Source organism: Salmo salar, chromosome 01 (genome assembly GCF_965601325.2).
Source record: "Salmo salar chromosome 01, fSalSal1, whole genome shotgun sequence".
Classification (NCBI taxonomy): Eukaryota; Metazoa; Chordata; class Actinopteri; order Salmoniformes; family Salmonidae; genus Salmo; species Salmo salar.
The window spans coordinates 169,179,681-169,198,307 of record NC_138291.1 but is presented as its reverse complement, the minus strand read 5'-3'; the positions used below and the strand labels follow the sequence as shown (position 1 = coordinate 169,198,307).

Genomic DNA, 18,627 nt, shown 5'->3' with positions numbered 1-18,627 from the left:
CTGTGATGATGATGATGATAATAATAATAATAATAATAATTTGACCCTGCTGGTCATTATGAACATTTGAACACCTTGGCCATGTGCTGTCATAATCTCATCCCGGGACAGCCAGAAGAGGACTAGCCACCCCCCAGAGCCTGGTTCCTCTAGTTTCTTCCTAGGTTCCAGCCTTTCTAGAGAGTTTTTCCTAGCCACCGTGCTTGTAGATTTGCATTGCTTGCTGTTTGGGGTTTTAGGCTGGGTTTCTGTATAGCACTTTGTGACATCGGCTGATGTAAAAAGGGCTTTATAAATGCATTTGATTGATTGAATTAATGAATGAATGAATGAATGAACACCCATAGTAGTGTACTACATATTTAAACTGCATATGCTAATTTCAGGGTTTGATCTAGTGTAATTCACTCGTCTTTTCCGACTCATGTGTTTTACAACAGCTGATAAATTGATGCACTGTACCAAAATGAACAAATGGCAGGAGTCAACGCAATAGTGCATTAGATGACACAGTTGGAGTACTATTTTAGAAATTAGACATAATATAAAAAAAAATATTTAAAAAAATAATATTTAGTGGCTAGTATGGGTATTTGGACACGGCCACTGCGTGTTTGGGACGTTTACCATTAAAGACCATAACATTGAGGTCATTAGAACTGCTCGGTTTACCAGGAATGGTCTAACTAATACAGACCTTTTTTTTTAAAGGGATAAACCACACACAGAGGAGCCGTTTCCTGGACACAGATTAAGGATAAGAGAAGGACAAACTGAAATGCTGTCATGGATGACGGACTGGCTTGAATTGTGACCACATAAGTAAAAGCTATTGGGGTCCATTGGTGGATTTTCACCATGTTATTGGATTCCTCATGTCTCACTCATTGTTAGGAAGGATTATGGTCCAAATCGGATGTTCGGTACTATATTTATTGACGATTATATGAATCCAATAAATTAAAATAGACAATTTTGGTGCAATCAATTAGCTTAATTTCACAGAGATCAAATTATATTTCAACACAATAATGTTTCAGGAATGCTGATCTTATCTGTTTAACTACAGACAATTTCAGCTCAATCTCAGATGGTGGGTTTCAAAATCCTCTTTCTTGTGCTTTGAAGTGGAACAACCCTAGGACCATTAACCCCAACATAACGGTCTTCATAATGCTAACTCCTACCTTCCTGTTACCCAGTGTGACCTTTGACCCCATTCACATGTCCAAGAGGAAGAAAGAAGGGCGTTTCAAGAAAAATGTCAAAAATGTTCCTGTGACACATAGATAAAGGCCTTAACAAGTGTTTGGTGACCATTTGACCTGACCATGAAATAGCTAGATAGAGGAAAGAAGAAAAAGTTTGTTAGTTCTAGGTGTATAGCACAAGAGGCTGGCGGCACCTTTATTGGGGAGAAAGTGCTTGTGGTAATGGCTGAAGCGGAATACGTGGAATGGTATCAAATACATCAAACATGGTTCCGATGCGTTTAATGCCATTCCATTTGCTCCATTTCAGCCATTATTACGAGCCGTCCTCTCCTCCGCAGCCTCCACTGGTGTGTAGCAAACATTTTCTCAGGGACACTCAAATACTAGATCTCGACTCACCCTGTTGGCCGTCACAGCAAAGTACTGCAGGTTCTGGAGGAAGCCCACATCGGCATGTATACTGGTAAGGTTGTTGTGACTCAGGTCCAGGAAGCGCAGTTTGCGGCAGTAGAAGAGCTGGCCCGGGATCTTCTCGATCTTGTTGCGGTTTAGGTAGAGCCTCTCCATGTTCGTCAAGGTGCCGATCTGGATGGGGATGTAGGCGATCTGGTTGTACCACAGCTTCAGGCTTACCAGCCGGTGCAGGTGCTGGAAGCTGATGATCTCCTCAATGGTCTTGAGATTGTTGTCCTTCAGGTCGATCTCCTGCAGGTTGTGCAGACTGAAGATGGAGTGCGGGATTCGTTCCAAGTCACAGCGCAACAGCTCCAGCTCTGTCAGGTTCATCATCTTCTTCAGGCTGTTGAGCACCATTAGCTTGGTGCCCTCGTTGTTGATGGACAGCTTTTGGAGGTGGACCCCGACGTCCGTCACCACCTGAGGTAGCTTGGTCAGGTTGCTCTTCAGACGGAGCACTTTGAGCCTCTTGAGCTCCCGTAGCCCGTCGATTACGATGAAGCGGTTGTTCTCTGCGCTCAGGTTCCCTGTGAGGTGCAGCTCACTCAGGTTCTTCAGGCTGTAGATCCACAGAGGGATCTCCTTGATGTCTGTGAACTTGATGTGGAGGGACTTCAGGTTCTCCCTCAGGAAGGCCAAAGCTGGGGCCTCGATTTTGGCTGGTGTGTGGTAGAGCCACATCTCTCTCAGGCTGACCAGCTGGGCAATGATGGGGGGGATGGTGACATCAGGGATGAGCTCCAGCTTGAGCACCTCCAGTTCTAGAAGGTCAAACACTGTGTCAGGGATTCCGCTAAGCATGAACAGGTGCAGCTCCAGTTTCTCCTGGGAGTTCTTGGTGATGCGTTGCCTCAGCTTGTCCAGCGTCCACTCGTTGTTGAGGTTCAGCTGACGCAGTTTGTTCTCACTCACCTCCGATAGGAAAACAGCAAAGCGTTTGGAATAGAGCGGGTCATACTGGTCAATCATGTGCAGCATGAAGGCAAAGTCATTCTTCACATCGGGTATGTCGCTGTAGTGGCTCTCCTCACGGATCGACTCAAAAGAGTAGCGCTTGAGGGAGCGGCTGAGCATCCAGCAGAGGGTGTACATGCAGATGAGACCGTAAATCCCCACCAGACTGATATAGAAACAGGCCAGAATCTTGAAGAGGGTGGCCAGGGGGTGAGCACAGTGGTACATCCTATAGCCTGTCAGCTTCTCAATGTCAACCTTGCAGATCACACTGAACTTGATGTAGTGCACATAGTAGGCCGTGTAGCAGATGATCAGGATGAACTTGAGGACTTTGATGATGGTTTGGCGGATGTAGAGCCGGTAAACAATGTCCCCTTCTTCAACGTGCATCCGGAACTTCTTCACCTTCTCAAACAGAGCTTTGGCCTGCTCGCCTTCCTTCTTGTCCAGGACGCCAGTGTCGGAGCGGTCCACTATGCCCTGTTCGATGCGGGACCTAGTCCTTTGGAGCATCGGAATGCTGGCCTCCACATCCTCGCTGACACAAGATGCCTTCTTGTCCACCAAACCGTTCATCTTCCCCAGGGGCTTGGGGTCGCTTTCCTCCACTACCGTCTCGGACAGAGCCCTGGTGGTCCAGGGCGAGTCAAAACACTTGAGCAGGATGGACACAAAGTGCTCCAATTTGGAGCTAGTCCGGGGGAACTTGAACCAAAAGTTACTGCAGGCCAGGAAGATGAGGGTGTGCAGTAGCACCAGGTAGGGGAAGTACTTGGCGAACCAGTGCAGCTTGTTCTCGTAGCAGACCGCGTCAATGTAGTTGTACTGGTGCCGATCGAGTTCATACTTGATGCCTTTGGGCTCAGAGGCAAATGGGTCTGGGAAGCTCACATTGAGGTACTCACAGGACTTGTTGACTACCCACTTGCAGGGCAGGCAAATCATCTTGTCCTGGGTGACCTGCAGCGTTCCCCCGAATACGGCGATCATAAGCATGACGATGGAGATATAGTCTGTGAAGACGTCCCACCATGGCTTCAGGATGCGGTACGCCGGCTGGGTGTCAACAAAGTACCGGAGCTCTGTGATGGGGATCATGATAGTTTACCTATGGAGAGAAAGAGAGAGAGACTAAACGTAATGCAAGACATTCACATTGAAATATACTTGTGGCAAAGTTCATTAGAGCAAAATATTTACAGGTTTTCTCCAACATGCTTTATCTTGAACTACAAACATAGCTCATCAAACCTTCAGACACTGCTCATCAGATACTCTGACTCATGGGGAGACACGTCATGTCAGCATGCGTTCTCAATTAACTTAGAAGCTTTCCTCAACCACTGATTTTTCAGCACAAGTGCAGACAGTTAAACACAAACCCAACTGGATGTGTGTGGTTACTTTATTCCAGTGAACTAAACCACAGACCTATGTATATTAAATGTGACTTCCTTTGCAATGTTATGAGTCAGCTAATCTCAGCTCCCAGAACCAAATCAGTTACCTGCGCCTCAAACAGAGCATTTTTTACATTCAACTCCACAATTGCTTCAATTATTATATATTCTCATCTGTAACACAACATCTTATTTATATCAGAATGCAAAACCCCAGGAAGCTTATTATGGGAAATATGATCAGAACTCTGTACCCATTCCCAGATGACTAGGGGCATTATGTCTGTGGGTTCCCAGGTTGGTGCAGGGAAAGCAGTTATTATGTTTCCCAGCTATGGAGAGTCTGCTACTCATCAGGGACAACCCAGACATCCTGTGAGCAGACAGAACACTGTGTGGCTCAGAGAATGCAGAGCAAGCTGGATACAGAAGGGCACAGAACCTGACACAGCACGCATGCACACACTAAAGTTAGTAACATCTCTGACTCAATGTTCTGTGAGAAGACCCCTCACAAAAATGTGAAATCAAAGTAAAAAAAAAAGGACAAACCCACCATGTAGGAGGACTTGACATTAAGGAAAGAGAGCTTTCCATTACTTTGGCATTTAAAAGTCCATTAAGAAAACAGTGACTCGCTGCAAGTGTGAACATGTTTCTTCCTGTTTACGTTCTGAAGAAATATTACTCAATGCGTGAGGTTTAATGATGGTATTCAATGGGGCAACAGCGAAATGTCACAGATTATAATAAAACCAAAGAGGAAACCATTAACACGGCTGCAAAGTTGTTTTGCCAGAAAAGGCTTGCATCGTCATGGTGTTTAACCTGTTATGTCTAGCTCTATCACCACCAGTGATCTCTCAGACACGGGAAAACAACCCATTTATTAGGACATTGTTGGGGCCGGGAGTTTTTTCTGATCAAGTGATCTGACCAGGAAAAACTCTTAGCTGTAGTTATAGCCTATTACTAAGGACTTGTAGTTTTTTCTGGTCAAGAAAACCTTCAAGCCTGAGAATTTACTACTACTTGGCAATTCCACGGTAACAGACTTACGTTGAGACCATTGATTTAAAAAGTTTAACAAAATTCTGTGACCGTGGAATTGCCCTACTACTACGGTGTATGGGGAAAACCACCCATTTAAAAAGGACATAACTTGGGAAATGAACCAGTCAAGTACACAAAGTCCTCTGCATTTGTACCGTTTCAGTGTTTCCCCTAGTATTTTTTTAAGCAGCGTTAGGGGCGTGGCCAATGGCACAGTTTTAGGGGCCCGCCTCTTGGCCGCAGAGACAACATTTTGTTGTTTTAAAGCAAATTTCCTGCAATTACACACATTTTGCCAAGGCTTATGCCCAGTGTTCAATGTTCCCTCTAAGCTGTGCGCGGGCGTGCATCTCCCCTGGGACTGCCGCAATATCAGCCCGTGCAGAGAAGCATAAGATTGAACTTCACTCAACTTTAGAGTTTTCCCCGTTAGATTTAACTATCAACGTTTCTCTTTACTGAGGGAATTGTGATCGAATCAACGCAATATTTAACCCCTTTCAAGGTAACATAACAAAAACGAACTATGCAAGAGATTTTGTGGTAGGCAGAACACATCGGAGTAGGATTCTATTGCATTGACAAGCACGACTCAGGCCTATACTCTACACAGACCGGTGCACCATAATCAAATCAGAGCTGCAGTAGGCCTACAGTGCATTCGGAAAGTGTTCAGACCCCTTGACTTTTTCCATATTTTGATACGTTACAGCCATATTCTAAAATGTATTAAATAGTCCCCCCCCCCCAAAAAAAAGAATCTATACACAATACCCAATAATGACAAAGGATAAGCAGGTTGAGAAATGTTTGCAAATGTAAAAAAAAACTGAAATATTACATTCACGTAAGTATTCAGACCCTTTACTCAGTACTTTGTTGAAGAACCTTTGGCAGCGATTACAGCTTCAAGTTTTCTAGGGTTTGACGCTACAAGCTTGGCACACCTGTATTTGGGGAGTTTCTCCCATTCTTCTCTGCAGATCCCTCAAGCTCCGTCAGTGTGGATGGGGAGCGTCACTGCACCGCAATTTTCAGTTCTCTCTAGAGATGTTCGAACGGGTTCAAGTCCGGGCTCTGGCTGGGCTACTCAAGGACATTGAGACGTGTCCCAAAGCCACTCCTGCGTTCTCTTGGCTGTGTGCTTAGGGTCATTGTCCTGTTGGAAGTGAACCTTTGCCCCAGTCTGAGGTCCTCAGCTCCCTGGGGCAGGTTGTCAAGGATCTCTGTACTTTGTTTCATTCATCTTTCCCTCAATCCTGAGTCTCCCAGTCCCTATCACTGAAAAACATCCTCCCCACAGCATGATGCTGTCAACACTATGCTTCACTGTAAGGATTGTGCCAGGTTGTTTCTCATGGTCTGAGAGTCCTTTAGGTGCCTTTTGGCAAACTCCAAGCGGGTTGTCATGTGCCTTTTACTGAGAAGTGGCTTACGTCTGGCCACTCTGCCATAAAAAGGCCTGATTGGTGGTGTGCTGCAGAGATTGGAGAAACTTCCAGAAATACAACCATCTCCACAGAGGAAACTCTGGAGCTCTGTCAGAGTGACAATCGGTTTCTTGGTCACCTCCCTGACCAAGGCCCTTCTCCCCCGATTGCTCAGTTTGGCCGGGCAGCCAGCTCTAGGAAGAGTCTTGGTGGTTCCAAACTTCTTCAATTGAAGAATAATGGAGGCCATTGTGTTCTTGGGGATCTTCAATGCTGCAGAAATGTTTTGGTACCCTTCCCCAGATCTGTGCCTCGACACAATCCTGTCTCGGAGCTGTACGGACAATTCCTTCGACCTAATGTTGTTGTTTTTTTGTAATGGGGTATTGTGTGTAGATTGAGAAAAAAAACTATTGAATCAATTTTAGAATAAGGTTGTAACAATTTTTTTTGAAAAAGTCAAGGGGTCTGAATACTTTCTGAATGCACTGTATATGCAAATAGACAATTGCCATATGGATGTGCCATTCACTTTGAACTAGACTGTTTTTACAGCATGAGTGGTCGTGAGTCAATGCGCTTGTTTTGGGATCAAAGTGAGAGCTACATGTAGTGACGTGTGCACATGTGTAATTTTGTTCTTATCCTTTGTAAAAGTTAGTGAGTTATTAGCCCAACTTTAGATCATTTGTAGTCAGCAATGGGGGAGTAATTGCTTCCTACAAGAGCACAAAACATGTATATTTCTATACATCGTTGAAAAGCAAGTCAGGCAAAATAGCTTTTTTTTGTCTTAAAGGGGCAGTATTTTGAGCCAGGCTTGAATAAGTCAAGTAACCAATTGGCAGAGGGTAGAATAATTTATTTGATTCTCTGGAATAAGGGTATGGAAATAATGATGCATTTTCTTTTGTAAAGTGGTTTATTGCATCAAACAACAATTTCAGTCCCGTCCTTGTCTGAATGACCAATGGATAAACAGGTTTATGTCAAGCCCTGCATGTTTTTTTAGTTAAGACTCATGGAGTGTAGGCCTACATTGAACACCACACATTGGCCGCTACTGTAGGCTGAACCATACAACAGCTATTTCAATGTTAAAATGTTATGGGATGCATTTTCTCCAGTTTTTCTTTTTCTCCCCAATTTCGTGGTATCCAATTGGTAGTTACAGTCTTGTCCCATCGCTGCAACTCCCGTACGGACTCAGGAGAGGCAAAGGTCGAGAGCCGTGCGTCCTCCGAAACAACCCAACCAAGCCGCACTGCTTCTTGACACAATGCCCGCTTAACCCGGAAGCCAGCCGCACCAATGTGTCGGAGGAAACACTGTGCACCTGGCGACCGTGTCAGCGTGCATTGCGCCCATCCCACCACAGGAGTTGCTAGTGCGTGATGGGACAAGAACATCCCTGCCGGCCAAACCCTCCCCGGACGACGCTGGGCCAATCTCCCGGTAGCGGCTCCCGGTAGAGCCTGAACCAGGATCTCTAGTGGCACAGCGCCACAGTGCCTTAGACCGCTACGCCACGCAGGAGTTGTCCATTGTTTGATGGTAGGCCACACTGGCAGGCCTACATTATGATCAAATAGCCACAGTAGCTTACTTGACCACTTAAAACTAACTTAAAGTGGATACAGCCTCAGTGTTCACAGTAAACGCGTGCCGGAAGTTGCACAGAAATATCACAATGTTCAAGTTTGCACTCAGCAGACCTGAAATTTGAGGCAATAATGCTTAGCCTTGTTTTTATACAATCTAGAGGCGCCGGAGGAGATGGATGCTGTTTTACGGGCTCCTAACCAATTGTGCTATTGTGTGTGTTTTTTCACGTTATTTGTAGCTTGTTTTGTACATAATGTTTCTGGATATCAGAATAACGACTAGTCTCCTCATACTGGAAAAATATTTTTTTTCCTTTAACGAGTCGGACATGAAGGATTTACAGACTTGACAAGGAACAAATCCCAGTCATTCGCATGAAGAGAAGGATATATAGGGGACGTAAGTCAGGGTGCCTTGTAAGAATCCGACTGCGAGTGGGTAACCAGTCTCTTACCTTCCGTACTTTTAGCCAACGTGCAATCATTGGTTAATAATCTGGATGAGTGCCGATTAAGACTATCCTACCAACGGGACATTAAAAATGGTAATATCTTATGTTTCACAGAGTCGTTGCTGAACGACGACATGGATAACATACAGCTGGCTAGGTTTTCCGTGCATCAGCAAGATAAAAACAGCTGCCTCCGATAAGACAAGTGGCGGCGGTCTGTGTCTTTGTTAATAACAGCTGGTGCACGAAATCTAATATTAAGGAAGTCTCAAGGTTTCGCTCGCCTGAGGTAGAGTATCTCATGATAAGCTGTAGACCACACTATTTACCAAAAGAGATTATCTATATTTTTAGAAGCCATCTAGGAGGTCGACCGATTATAATATTTCAACACCGATACCGATTATTGGAGGACCAAAAAAAAGCCGATCCGGATTAATTGATCGGCAGATTAATCAGTATTGTGTTTTTTGGTCCTCCAATAAATCGGTTATTACAAATATATATTGGTTTAATAATGCAAAAACACAGTGTTGGAGAAGAAAGTAAAAGTGCAATATGTGCCATGTTAAAAAGCCAATCTTTAAGTTCCTTGCTCAGAACATATGAAAGCTTGTGGTTCAATGTTCCCAGTTCTTCAATATTCCTAGTTAAGAAGTTTTAGGTTGTAGTTATAGGAATTATGACGCGTTGACCATTTCTCACTATACCATTTGTATTTCATATAACTTTGACTATTGGAAGTTCTAATAGGCACTTTAGTATTGCCAGCCTAATCTCAAGAGTTGATAGGCTTGAAGTCATAAACAGCGCTGTGATTCAAGCATTGCTAAGAGCTGCTGGCAAATGCAGTAAAGTTTGAATGAACGCTTACGAGCCTGCTGGTGCCTACCACTGCTCAGTCGGACTGCTCTATCAAATAATAGACTTAATTATAATAAACACGAGCCTTTGGTAATTAATATGGTCAAATCCAGAAACTATAATTTCGAAAACAAAACATTTATTCTTTCAGTGAAATACGTAACCGTATTTTATCAAACAGGTGGCAACCCTAAGTCTAAATATTGCTGTTACATTGCACAACCTTCAATGTTATGTCATAATTATGTAAAATTCTGGCAAATTAGTTCGCAATGAGCCAAGCGGCCCAAACTGTTGCATTTACCCTGACACTGCATGCAATGAACGCAAGAGAAGTGACACAATTTCCCTAGTTAATTGTGCCTGCTAACATGAATTTATTTTAACTAAATATGTAGTTTTTTTTAAAAAAAGATACTTCTGTGTATTGATTTTAAGAAAGGCATCGATGTTTATGGTTAGGTACATTCGTGCAACGATTGTGCCTTTTTCAAAATTGTGCTTTTGTTAAATCATCCCCCGTTTGGCGAAGTAGGCTTGATTGGATGACAAATTAACAGGTACCGCATTGATTATATGCAACACAGGACACGCTAGTTAACCTAGTAATATCATCAACCAAGTGTAGTTAACTAGTGATGTGAAGATTTATCTTTAAAAAAAAAAGTTTAATGCTAGCTAGCAACTTACCTTGGCTCCTTACTGCACTCGCGTAACAGGTGGTCAAGCCTGCCACACAGTTCTCGTGGAATGCAATGTAATCGGCCATAATTGGCATCCAAAAATGCATATTACCGATTTATGAAAACTTGAAATCGGCCCTAATTAATTGGCTATGCCGATTAATCTGTCGACCTCTACTATTTACCACCACAACCCGATGCTAGCACTAAGACTTCACTCAACAAAATGTACAGTACCAGTCAAAAGTTTGGACACACCTACTCACCACACTACTTTTTAAAAAAGGGTTAAATATTTGAGATTCTTCAAAGTAGCCACCCTATGCCTTAATGACAGCATTGCACACTCGTGGCATTCTCTCAACCAGCTTCATGAGGAATGCTCAAGTGCTGAGCACTTGTTGGAATGCTGTGGTAGTGATGCTGGTTTAGCGTGCCTTGAACACTAAATAAAAATCAGACAGTGTCACCAGCAAAGCAACCCCACACCTCCTCCATGCTTCACGGTGGGAACCACACATGCGGAGATCATCCGTTCACCTACTCTGAGTCTCACAAAGACACAGCGGTTGGAACCAAAAATCTCACATTTCGACTCAGAGGAAAGGACAGATTTCCACCAGTTTAATGTCTGTTGCTCGTGTTTCTTGGCCCAAGCAAGTCTTCTTATTATTCGTGTCCTTTAGTAGTGGTTTCTTTGCAGCAATTCAACCATGAAGGACTGATTCAGTCTCCTCTGAACAGTTGATGTTGAGATGTGTCTGCTACTTGAACTCTGAAGCATTTATTTGGACTGCAATTTCTGAGGCTGATAGCTCTAATTAACTTATCCTCTGCAGCAGAGGTAACTCCAGGTCTTCCTTTCCTGTGGCAGTTCTCATGAGAGCCAGTTTCATCATAGCAATTGATGGTTTTTGCGACTACACTTGAAGAAACTTTCAAAGTTCTTAATTTTCCGGATTGACTGACCTTCATGTATTATAGTAATGGACTGTTGCTTCTCTGCTTATTTGAGCTGTTCTTGCCATAATATGGACTTGGTCTTTTACCAAATAGGGCTATCAACACAACTGATTGGCTCAAACACTTTAAGGAAAGAAATTCTACAAATTAACTTTTAACAAAGCACACCTGTAAATTGAAATGCATTCCAGGTGACTACCTCATGAAGCTGGTTGAGAGAATGCCAAGAGTGTGCAAAGCTGTCATCAAGGCAAAGCGTGGCTACTTTGAAGAATTCAAAATATATTTTATATTTGACATTGTGTAACACTTTTTTGGTTACTACGTGATTCCATGTGTTATTTCACAGTTTTGATGTCTTCACTATTATTCTACATGGTAGAAAATAGTAAAGAATAAGATAAAATCCCTTGAATGAGTAGGTGTTCAAACTTTTGACTGGTACTGTATAAAAACATACACCAAAAAATCTGTGGTTGCCACAATTTTATTTATATATATATTTTATTTTATTTATTTCACCTTTATTTAACCAGGTAGGCAAGTTGAGAACAAGTTTTCATTTACAATTGCGACCTGGCCAAGATAAAGCAAGCAGTTTGGCACATACAACAGAGTTACACATGGAGTAAAACAACATGCACATGGAGTAAAACAACATACAATCAATGATACAGTAGAAAAATAAGTCTATATACAAAGTGAGCAAATGAGGTGTGATAAGGGAGGTAAAGGCAAAAAAGGCCATGGTGGCGAAGTAAATACAATATAGCAAGTAAAACACCGGAATGGTAGATTTGCAGTGGAAGAAAGCGCAAAGTAGAAATAATGGGGTGCAAAGGAGCAAAATAAATAAATAAATAAATGCAGTAGGGGAGGAGGTAGTTTGGGCTAAATTATAGATGGACTATGTACAGGAACAGTAATCTGTGAGCTGCTCTGACAGCTGGTGCTTAAAGCTAGTGCTTAAAGCTAGTGAGGGAGATGTGTTTCCAGTTTCAGAGATTTTTGTAGTTCGTTCCAGTCATTGGCAGCAGAGAACTGGAAGGAGAGGCGGCCGAAGGAGGAATTGGCTTTGGGGGTGACCAGAGAGATATAGCTGCTGGAGTGCGTGCTACAGGTGGGTGCTGCTATGGTGACCAGCGAGCTGAGATAATGGGGAACTTTACCTAGCAGGGTCTTGTAGATGACCTGGAGCCAGTGGGATTGGCGACGAGTATGAAGCGAGGGCCAGCCAACGAGAGCGTACAGGTCGCAGTGGTGGGTAGTATATGGGGCTTTGGTGACAAAACGGATGGCACTGTGATAGACTGCATCCAATTTATTGATTAGAGTGTTGGAGGCTATTTTATAGATGACATCGCCGAAGTCGAGGATCGGTAGGATGGTCAGTTTTACGAGGGTATGTTTGGCAGCATGAGTGAAAGATGCTTTGTTGTGAAATAGGAAGCCAATTCTAGATTTAACTTTAGATTGGAGATGTTTGATGTGAGTCTGGAAGGAGAGTTTACAGTCTAACCAGACACCTAGGTATTTGTAGTTGTCCACATACTCTAAGTCAGAACCGTCCAGAGTAGTGATGCTGGACGGGCAGGCAGGTGCATGCAGCGATCGGTTGAAGAGCATGCATTTAGTTTTACTTGTATTTAAGAGCAGTTGGAGGCCACGGAAGGAGAGTTGTATGGCATTGAAGCTCGTCTGGAGGGTGGTTAACAGTGTCCAAAGAAGGGCCAGAAGTATACAGAATGGTGTCGTCTGCGTAGAGGTGGATCAGAGACTCACCAGCAGCAAGAGCGACATCATTGATGTATACAGAGAAAAGAGTCAGCCCAAGAATTGAACCCTGTGGCACCCCCATAGAGACTGCCAGAGGCCCGGACAACAGGCCCTCCGATTTGACACACTGAACTCTATCAGAGAAGTAGTTGGTGAACCAGTTGAGGCAATCATTTGAGAAACCAAGGCTGTTAAGTCTGCCGATGAGGATGTGGTGATTGACAGAGTCGAAAGCCTTGGCCAGGTCAATGAATACGGCTGCACAGTATTGTTTCTTATCGATGGCGGTTAAGATATCGTTTAGGACCTTGAGCCTGGCTGAGGTGCACCCATGACCAGCTCTGAAACCAGATTGCATAGCGGAGAAGGTGCGGTGGGATTCGAAATGGTCGGTAATCTGTTTGTTGACTTAGCTTTCGAAGACTTTAGAGAGGCAGGGTAGGATAGGTCTGTAGCAGTTTGGGTCAAGAGTGTCCCCCCTCTTTGAAGAGGGGGATGACCGCAGCTGCTTTCCAAGGTATAACAGGCTAGTAATAGGGGTTGCAACAATTTCGGCAGATAATTTTAGAAAGAAAGGGTCCAGATTGTCTAGCCCAGCTGATTTGTAGGGGTCCAGATTTTGCAGCTCTTTCAGAACATCAGCTGACAGGATTTGGGAGAAGGAGAAATTGAGAAATTGTTTACGGCTTTGGGGTGGTACCTGGTAGGTTTATTGATAATTTGTGAGATTGAGGGCATCAAGCTTAGATTGTAGGATGGTTGGGGTGTTAACCTCTATGGGACCGGCGGGACGAATTCGTCCCACCTACGTAACATCCACTGCCAGCCTGTGGCGCGATTTTCAAAATCTTCAAAATCCTATTACTTCAATTTCTCAAACATATGACTATTTTACAGCCATTTAAAGATAAGACTCTCGTTAATCTAACCACACTGTCCGATTTCAAAAAGGCTGTACAACGAAAGCAAAACATTAGATTATGTCAGCAGAGTACCAAGCCAGAAATAATCAGACACCCATTTTTCAAGCCAGCATATAATGTCACCAAAACCCAGAAGACAGCTAAATGCAGCACTCACCTTTGATGATCTTCATCAGATGACAACCCTAGGACATTATGTTATACAATACATGCATGTTTTGTTCAATCAAGTTCATATTTATATCAAAAACCAGCTTTTTACATTAGCATGTGACGTTCAGAACTAGCATACCCCCCGCAAACTTACGGGGAATTCGCTAACATTTTACTAAATTACTCACGATAAACGTTCACAAAAAGCATAACAATTATTTTAAGAATTATAGATACAGACCTCCTCTATGCACTCGATATGTCCGATTTTAAAATAGCTTTTTGGTGAAAGCACATTTTGCAATATTCTAAGTACATAGCCCAGGCATCACGGGCTCGCTATTTAGACACCCGGCAAGTTTAGCACTCACCATAATCATATTTACTATTATAAAAATGTCATTACCTTTTGTTGTCTTCGTCAGAATGCACACCCAGGACGTCTACTTCAATAACAAATGTTGGTTTGGTCCAAAATAATCCATCGTTATATCCGAATAGCGGCGTTTTGTTCGTGCGTTCCAGACACTATCCGAAATAGTAAAGAAGTGTCGCGCGCTTGGCGCAATTCCTGACAATAAAATTCAAAGTATTCCATTGCCGTACGTCGAAGCATGTCAACCGCTGTTTAAAATCAATTTTTACGTCATTTTTCTCGTAGAAAAGCGATAAAATTCCGACAGGGAATCTCCTTTTCGGCAAACAGAGGAAAAAATCCCAAAGGCGGGGGCGGTCGGGGTCACGCGCATAAGCTAGTGTCTCTTGATGGGCCACTTGAGAAAGGCGATAATGTGTTTCAGCCTGGGGCTGGAATGACGACATTCTCTTTTTTCCCGGGCTATGAGAGCCTATGGACGACGTGGGAAGTGTCACGTTAGAGCAGAGATCCTTAGTAAATGATAGAGATGGCAAAGAAGTTCCAGAAATGGTCAGACAGGCCACTTCCTGTAAAGGAATCTCTCAGGTTTTGACCTGCCATTTGAGTTCTGTTATACTCACAGACACCATTCAAACAGTTTTAGAAAATTTAGGGTGTTTTCTATCCATATGTAATAAGTATATGCATATTCTAGTTACTGAGTAGGAGTGGTAACCAGATTAAATCGGGTATGTTTTTTATCCAGCCGTGTCAATGCTGCCCCCTAGCCCTAACAGGTTAAGCATGTCCCAGTTTAGGTCACCTAGCAGCACAAACTCTGAAGATAGATGGGGGGGCAATCAGTTCACATATGTTGTCCAGAGCACAGCTGGGAGCAGAGGGTGGTCTATAGCAGGCAGCAACGGTGAGAGACTTGTTTTTAGAGAGGTGGATTTTTAAAAGAAGAAGTTCAAATTGTTTGGGTACAGACCTGGATAGTAGGACAGAACTCTGCAGGCTATCTCTGCAGTAGATTGCAACACCACCCCCTTTGGCCGTTCTATCATGTCTGAAAATGTTGTAGTTAGGGATGGAGATTTCAGAGTTTTTGGTGGTCTTCCTAAGCCAGGATTCAGACACGGCTAGGACATCCGGGTTGGCAGAGTGTGCTAAAGCAGTGAATAAAACAAACTTAGGGAGGAGGTTTCTAATGTTAACATGCATGAAACCAAGGCTATTACGGTTACAGAAGTCACCAAAAGAGAGCGCCTGGGGAATAGGAGTGGAGCTAGGCACTGCAGGGCCTGGATTGACCTCTACATCGCCAGAGTAACAGAGGAGGAGTAGGATAAGGGTACGGTTGAAAGCTATGAGAATTGGTTGTCTAGGACGTCCGGAACAGAGAGTAAAAGGAGCAGATTTCTGGGGGCGATAAAATAGCTTCAAGGTATAATGTACTGACAAAGATATGGTAGGATGTGAATACAGTGGAGGTAAACCTAGACATTGAGTGATGAGAGAGATATTGTCTCTAGAAACATAATTGAAACCAGGTGATGTCATCGCATGTGTGGGTGGTGGAACTGAGAGGTTGGATAAGGTATAATGAGCAGGGCTAGAGGCTCTACAGTGAAATAAGCCAATAAACACTAACCAGAACAGCAATGGACAAGGCATATTGACATTAACCTCTATGGGCTAGGTGGGACGCTTGCGTCCCACCTACTCAACAGCCAGTTGAATCCTGTGGCGCGTTATTCAAATACCTTAGATATGATATTACTTCAATTTTTCAAAAATATGACTATTTTACACCATTTTAAAGATAAGACTCTCATTAATCTAACCACACTGTCCGATTTCAAAAAGGCTTTACAACGAAAGCAAAACATTAGATTATGTCAGCAGAGTACCGAGCCAGAAATAATCAGACACCCATTTTTCAAGCTAGCATATAATGTCACATAAACCCAAACCACAGCTAAATGTAGCACTAACCTTTGATGATCTTCATCAGATGACAACCCTAGGACATTATGTTATACAATACATGCATGTTTTGTTCAATCAAGTTCATATTTATATCAAAAACCAGCTTTTTACATTAGCATGTGACGTTCAGAACTAGCATACCCCCCGCAAACTTCCGGTGAATTTACTCAATTACTCACGATAAACGTTCACAAAAAGCATAACAATTATTTTAAGAATTATAGATACAGAACTCCTCTATGCACTCGATATGTCCGATTTTAAAATAGCTTTTCGGTGAAAGCACATTTTGCAATATTCTCAGTAGATAGCCCGGCATCACAGGGCTAGCTATTTAGACACCCAGCAAGTTTAGCACTCAGTCAGATTTACTATAAGAAAAATGTTATTACCTTTGGTGTTCTTTGTCAGAATGCACTCCCAGGACTTCTACTTCAATAACCAATGTTAGTTTGGTTCAAAATAATCCATAGTTATATCCAAATAGCGGCGTTTTGTTCGTGCGTTCAAGACACTATCCGAAAGGGTAAATAAGGGTTACGAGCATGGCGCATTTTGTGACAAAAAAATTCTAAATATTCCATTACCGTACTTCGAAGCATGTCAACTGCTGTTTAAAATCCATTTTTATGCAATTTTTCTCGTAAAAAAGCGATAATATTCCGACCGGGAATCTGCGTTTAGGTAAACAGACGAAAGAAAATAAAGCATGGGGTCGACTCGGGCACGCGCCTAAGCCCATAGTACTCTGATCAGCCACTTGCCAAAAGCGATAATGTGTTTCAGCCAGAGGCTGCCTCGATATCGTTCAGCTTTTTCCCGGGCTCTGAGAGCCTATGGGAGCCGTAGGAAGTGTCACGTTAGAGCAAAGATCCTCAGTCTTCAATAAAAAGAGCCCAGATGAACAACAACTTGTCAGACAGGCCACTTCCCATATAGAATCCTCTCAGGTTTTTGCCTGCCATATGAGTTCTGTTATACTCACAGACACCATTCAAACAGTTTTAGAAACTTTAGGGTGTTTTCTATCCAAAGCCAATAATTATATGCATATTCGAGTTACTGGGCAGGAGTAGTAACCAGATTAAATCGGGTACGTTTTTTTATCCGGCCGTGTCAATACTGCCCCCTAGCCCTAACAGGTTAACTGGCTAGCCTCTCATCTTTGTCAGTACATTATACCTTGAAGCTATTTTAGCCTCTGGCTAGCCTCTGGCTAGCCTCTCTGGCTAGCCTAGCCTCTCTGGCTAGGCTATGGCTAGCCTAGCCTCTCTGGCTAGGCCATGGCTAGGCTAGCCTCTCTGGCTAGGCCATGGCTAGGCTAGCCTCTCTGGCTAGGCCATGGCTAGGCTAGCCTCTCTGGCTAGGCCATGGCTAGGCTAGCCTCTCTGGCTAGGCCATGGCTAGGCTAGCCTCTCTGGCTAGCCTCTCTGGCTAGGCTATGGCTAGCCTCTCTGGCTAGGCTAGCCTCTCTGGCTAGGCTAGCCTCTCTGGCTAGGCTAGCCTCTCTGGCTAGGCTAGCCTCTCTGGCTAGGCTAGCCTCTCTGGCTAGGCTAGCCTCTCTAATACTTTTATTTTTAAATTGGTGAGGCGGGTTGCAGAAGAGTGTTTTGAAGTTGAGTTTCTAGAAAAAAATATATAAAAAGATATGCGAAGATGTAAATATATATATATATATAATATATATATACGGGACACGACAAGACGAGGTCTTCTGACTGCTATGCCATCTTGGATTGGATTTAGCAGCGGCGTAAATGCATATAGGGGAAACAATGCGGTTTAACCCCGACACGCTACTTAATGAAAACATCCCAAAATTGAGAATATACTGAAGCTTAGAGTGCCCACCCTCAGCAGAGCCTGTGATACTGCTGATTAGATAACCCTCGCAGTAAGATATTTCCTGTTTCCTCTTTGTATGCTTGAGGTCAGATGTGGTGGAGTGGGTGGTGTAGACAGTTTATAACTTCTTCAGTTCTGTCTCTCCCGCTCTCCATGTGCCCCTCCCCATGCAATGTGGTTGATGGACGCTAACAGAGGCTCATCCAGTCCAAATCAGTATGCCAGGCAGGAGCCTGAGCCATGTAGCCATCTTAAGTCTGCCTCTCTCTCTCTCTTTGGATCGCTGCCCTCTCATGCAGCAACTCCCAGTTTGTCAGAAATAAGTCTAGTTAAAACACTGACTGGAGACCGAACAAAAACTAGTCTGTTTCCCTCTACTCTTATTTTTTTTTAATTTTCAGAATCAAGTTGCCTAGAAAGTGACATTTTAGTTCTCATATTTCCAGTCGTAGACTTCTACGTTTGCGTCAGAGCGCATAAATTACTGATAGTGTGTGCGAGCCC

The 18,627-nt window shown here is 43.4% G+C and overlaps 1 protein-coding gene across 2 annotated transcripts in view; it reads right to left on the bottom strand.

The window, feature by feature from the left end:
* lrrc8aa (leucine rich repeat containing 8 VRAC subunit Aa) overlaps window positions 1-18,627 on the bottom strand; it is a 35,131-nt gene that overhangs the window by 10,296 nt on the left and 6,208 nt on the right. For both annotated transcript variants that reach the window (XM_014142187.3, XM_014142201.3), the window contains exon 2: window positions 1,614-3,735. In XM_014142187.3, coding sequence (XP_013997662.1) covers window positions 1,614-3,725 — 2,112 coding nt within the window. In that variant the 5' untranslated portion in view covers window positions 3,726-3,735. The remainder of the gene's footprint in view (window positions 1-1,613; window positions 3,736-18,627) is intronic.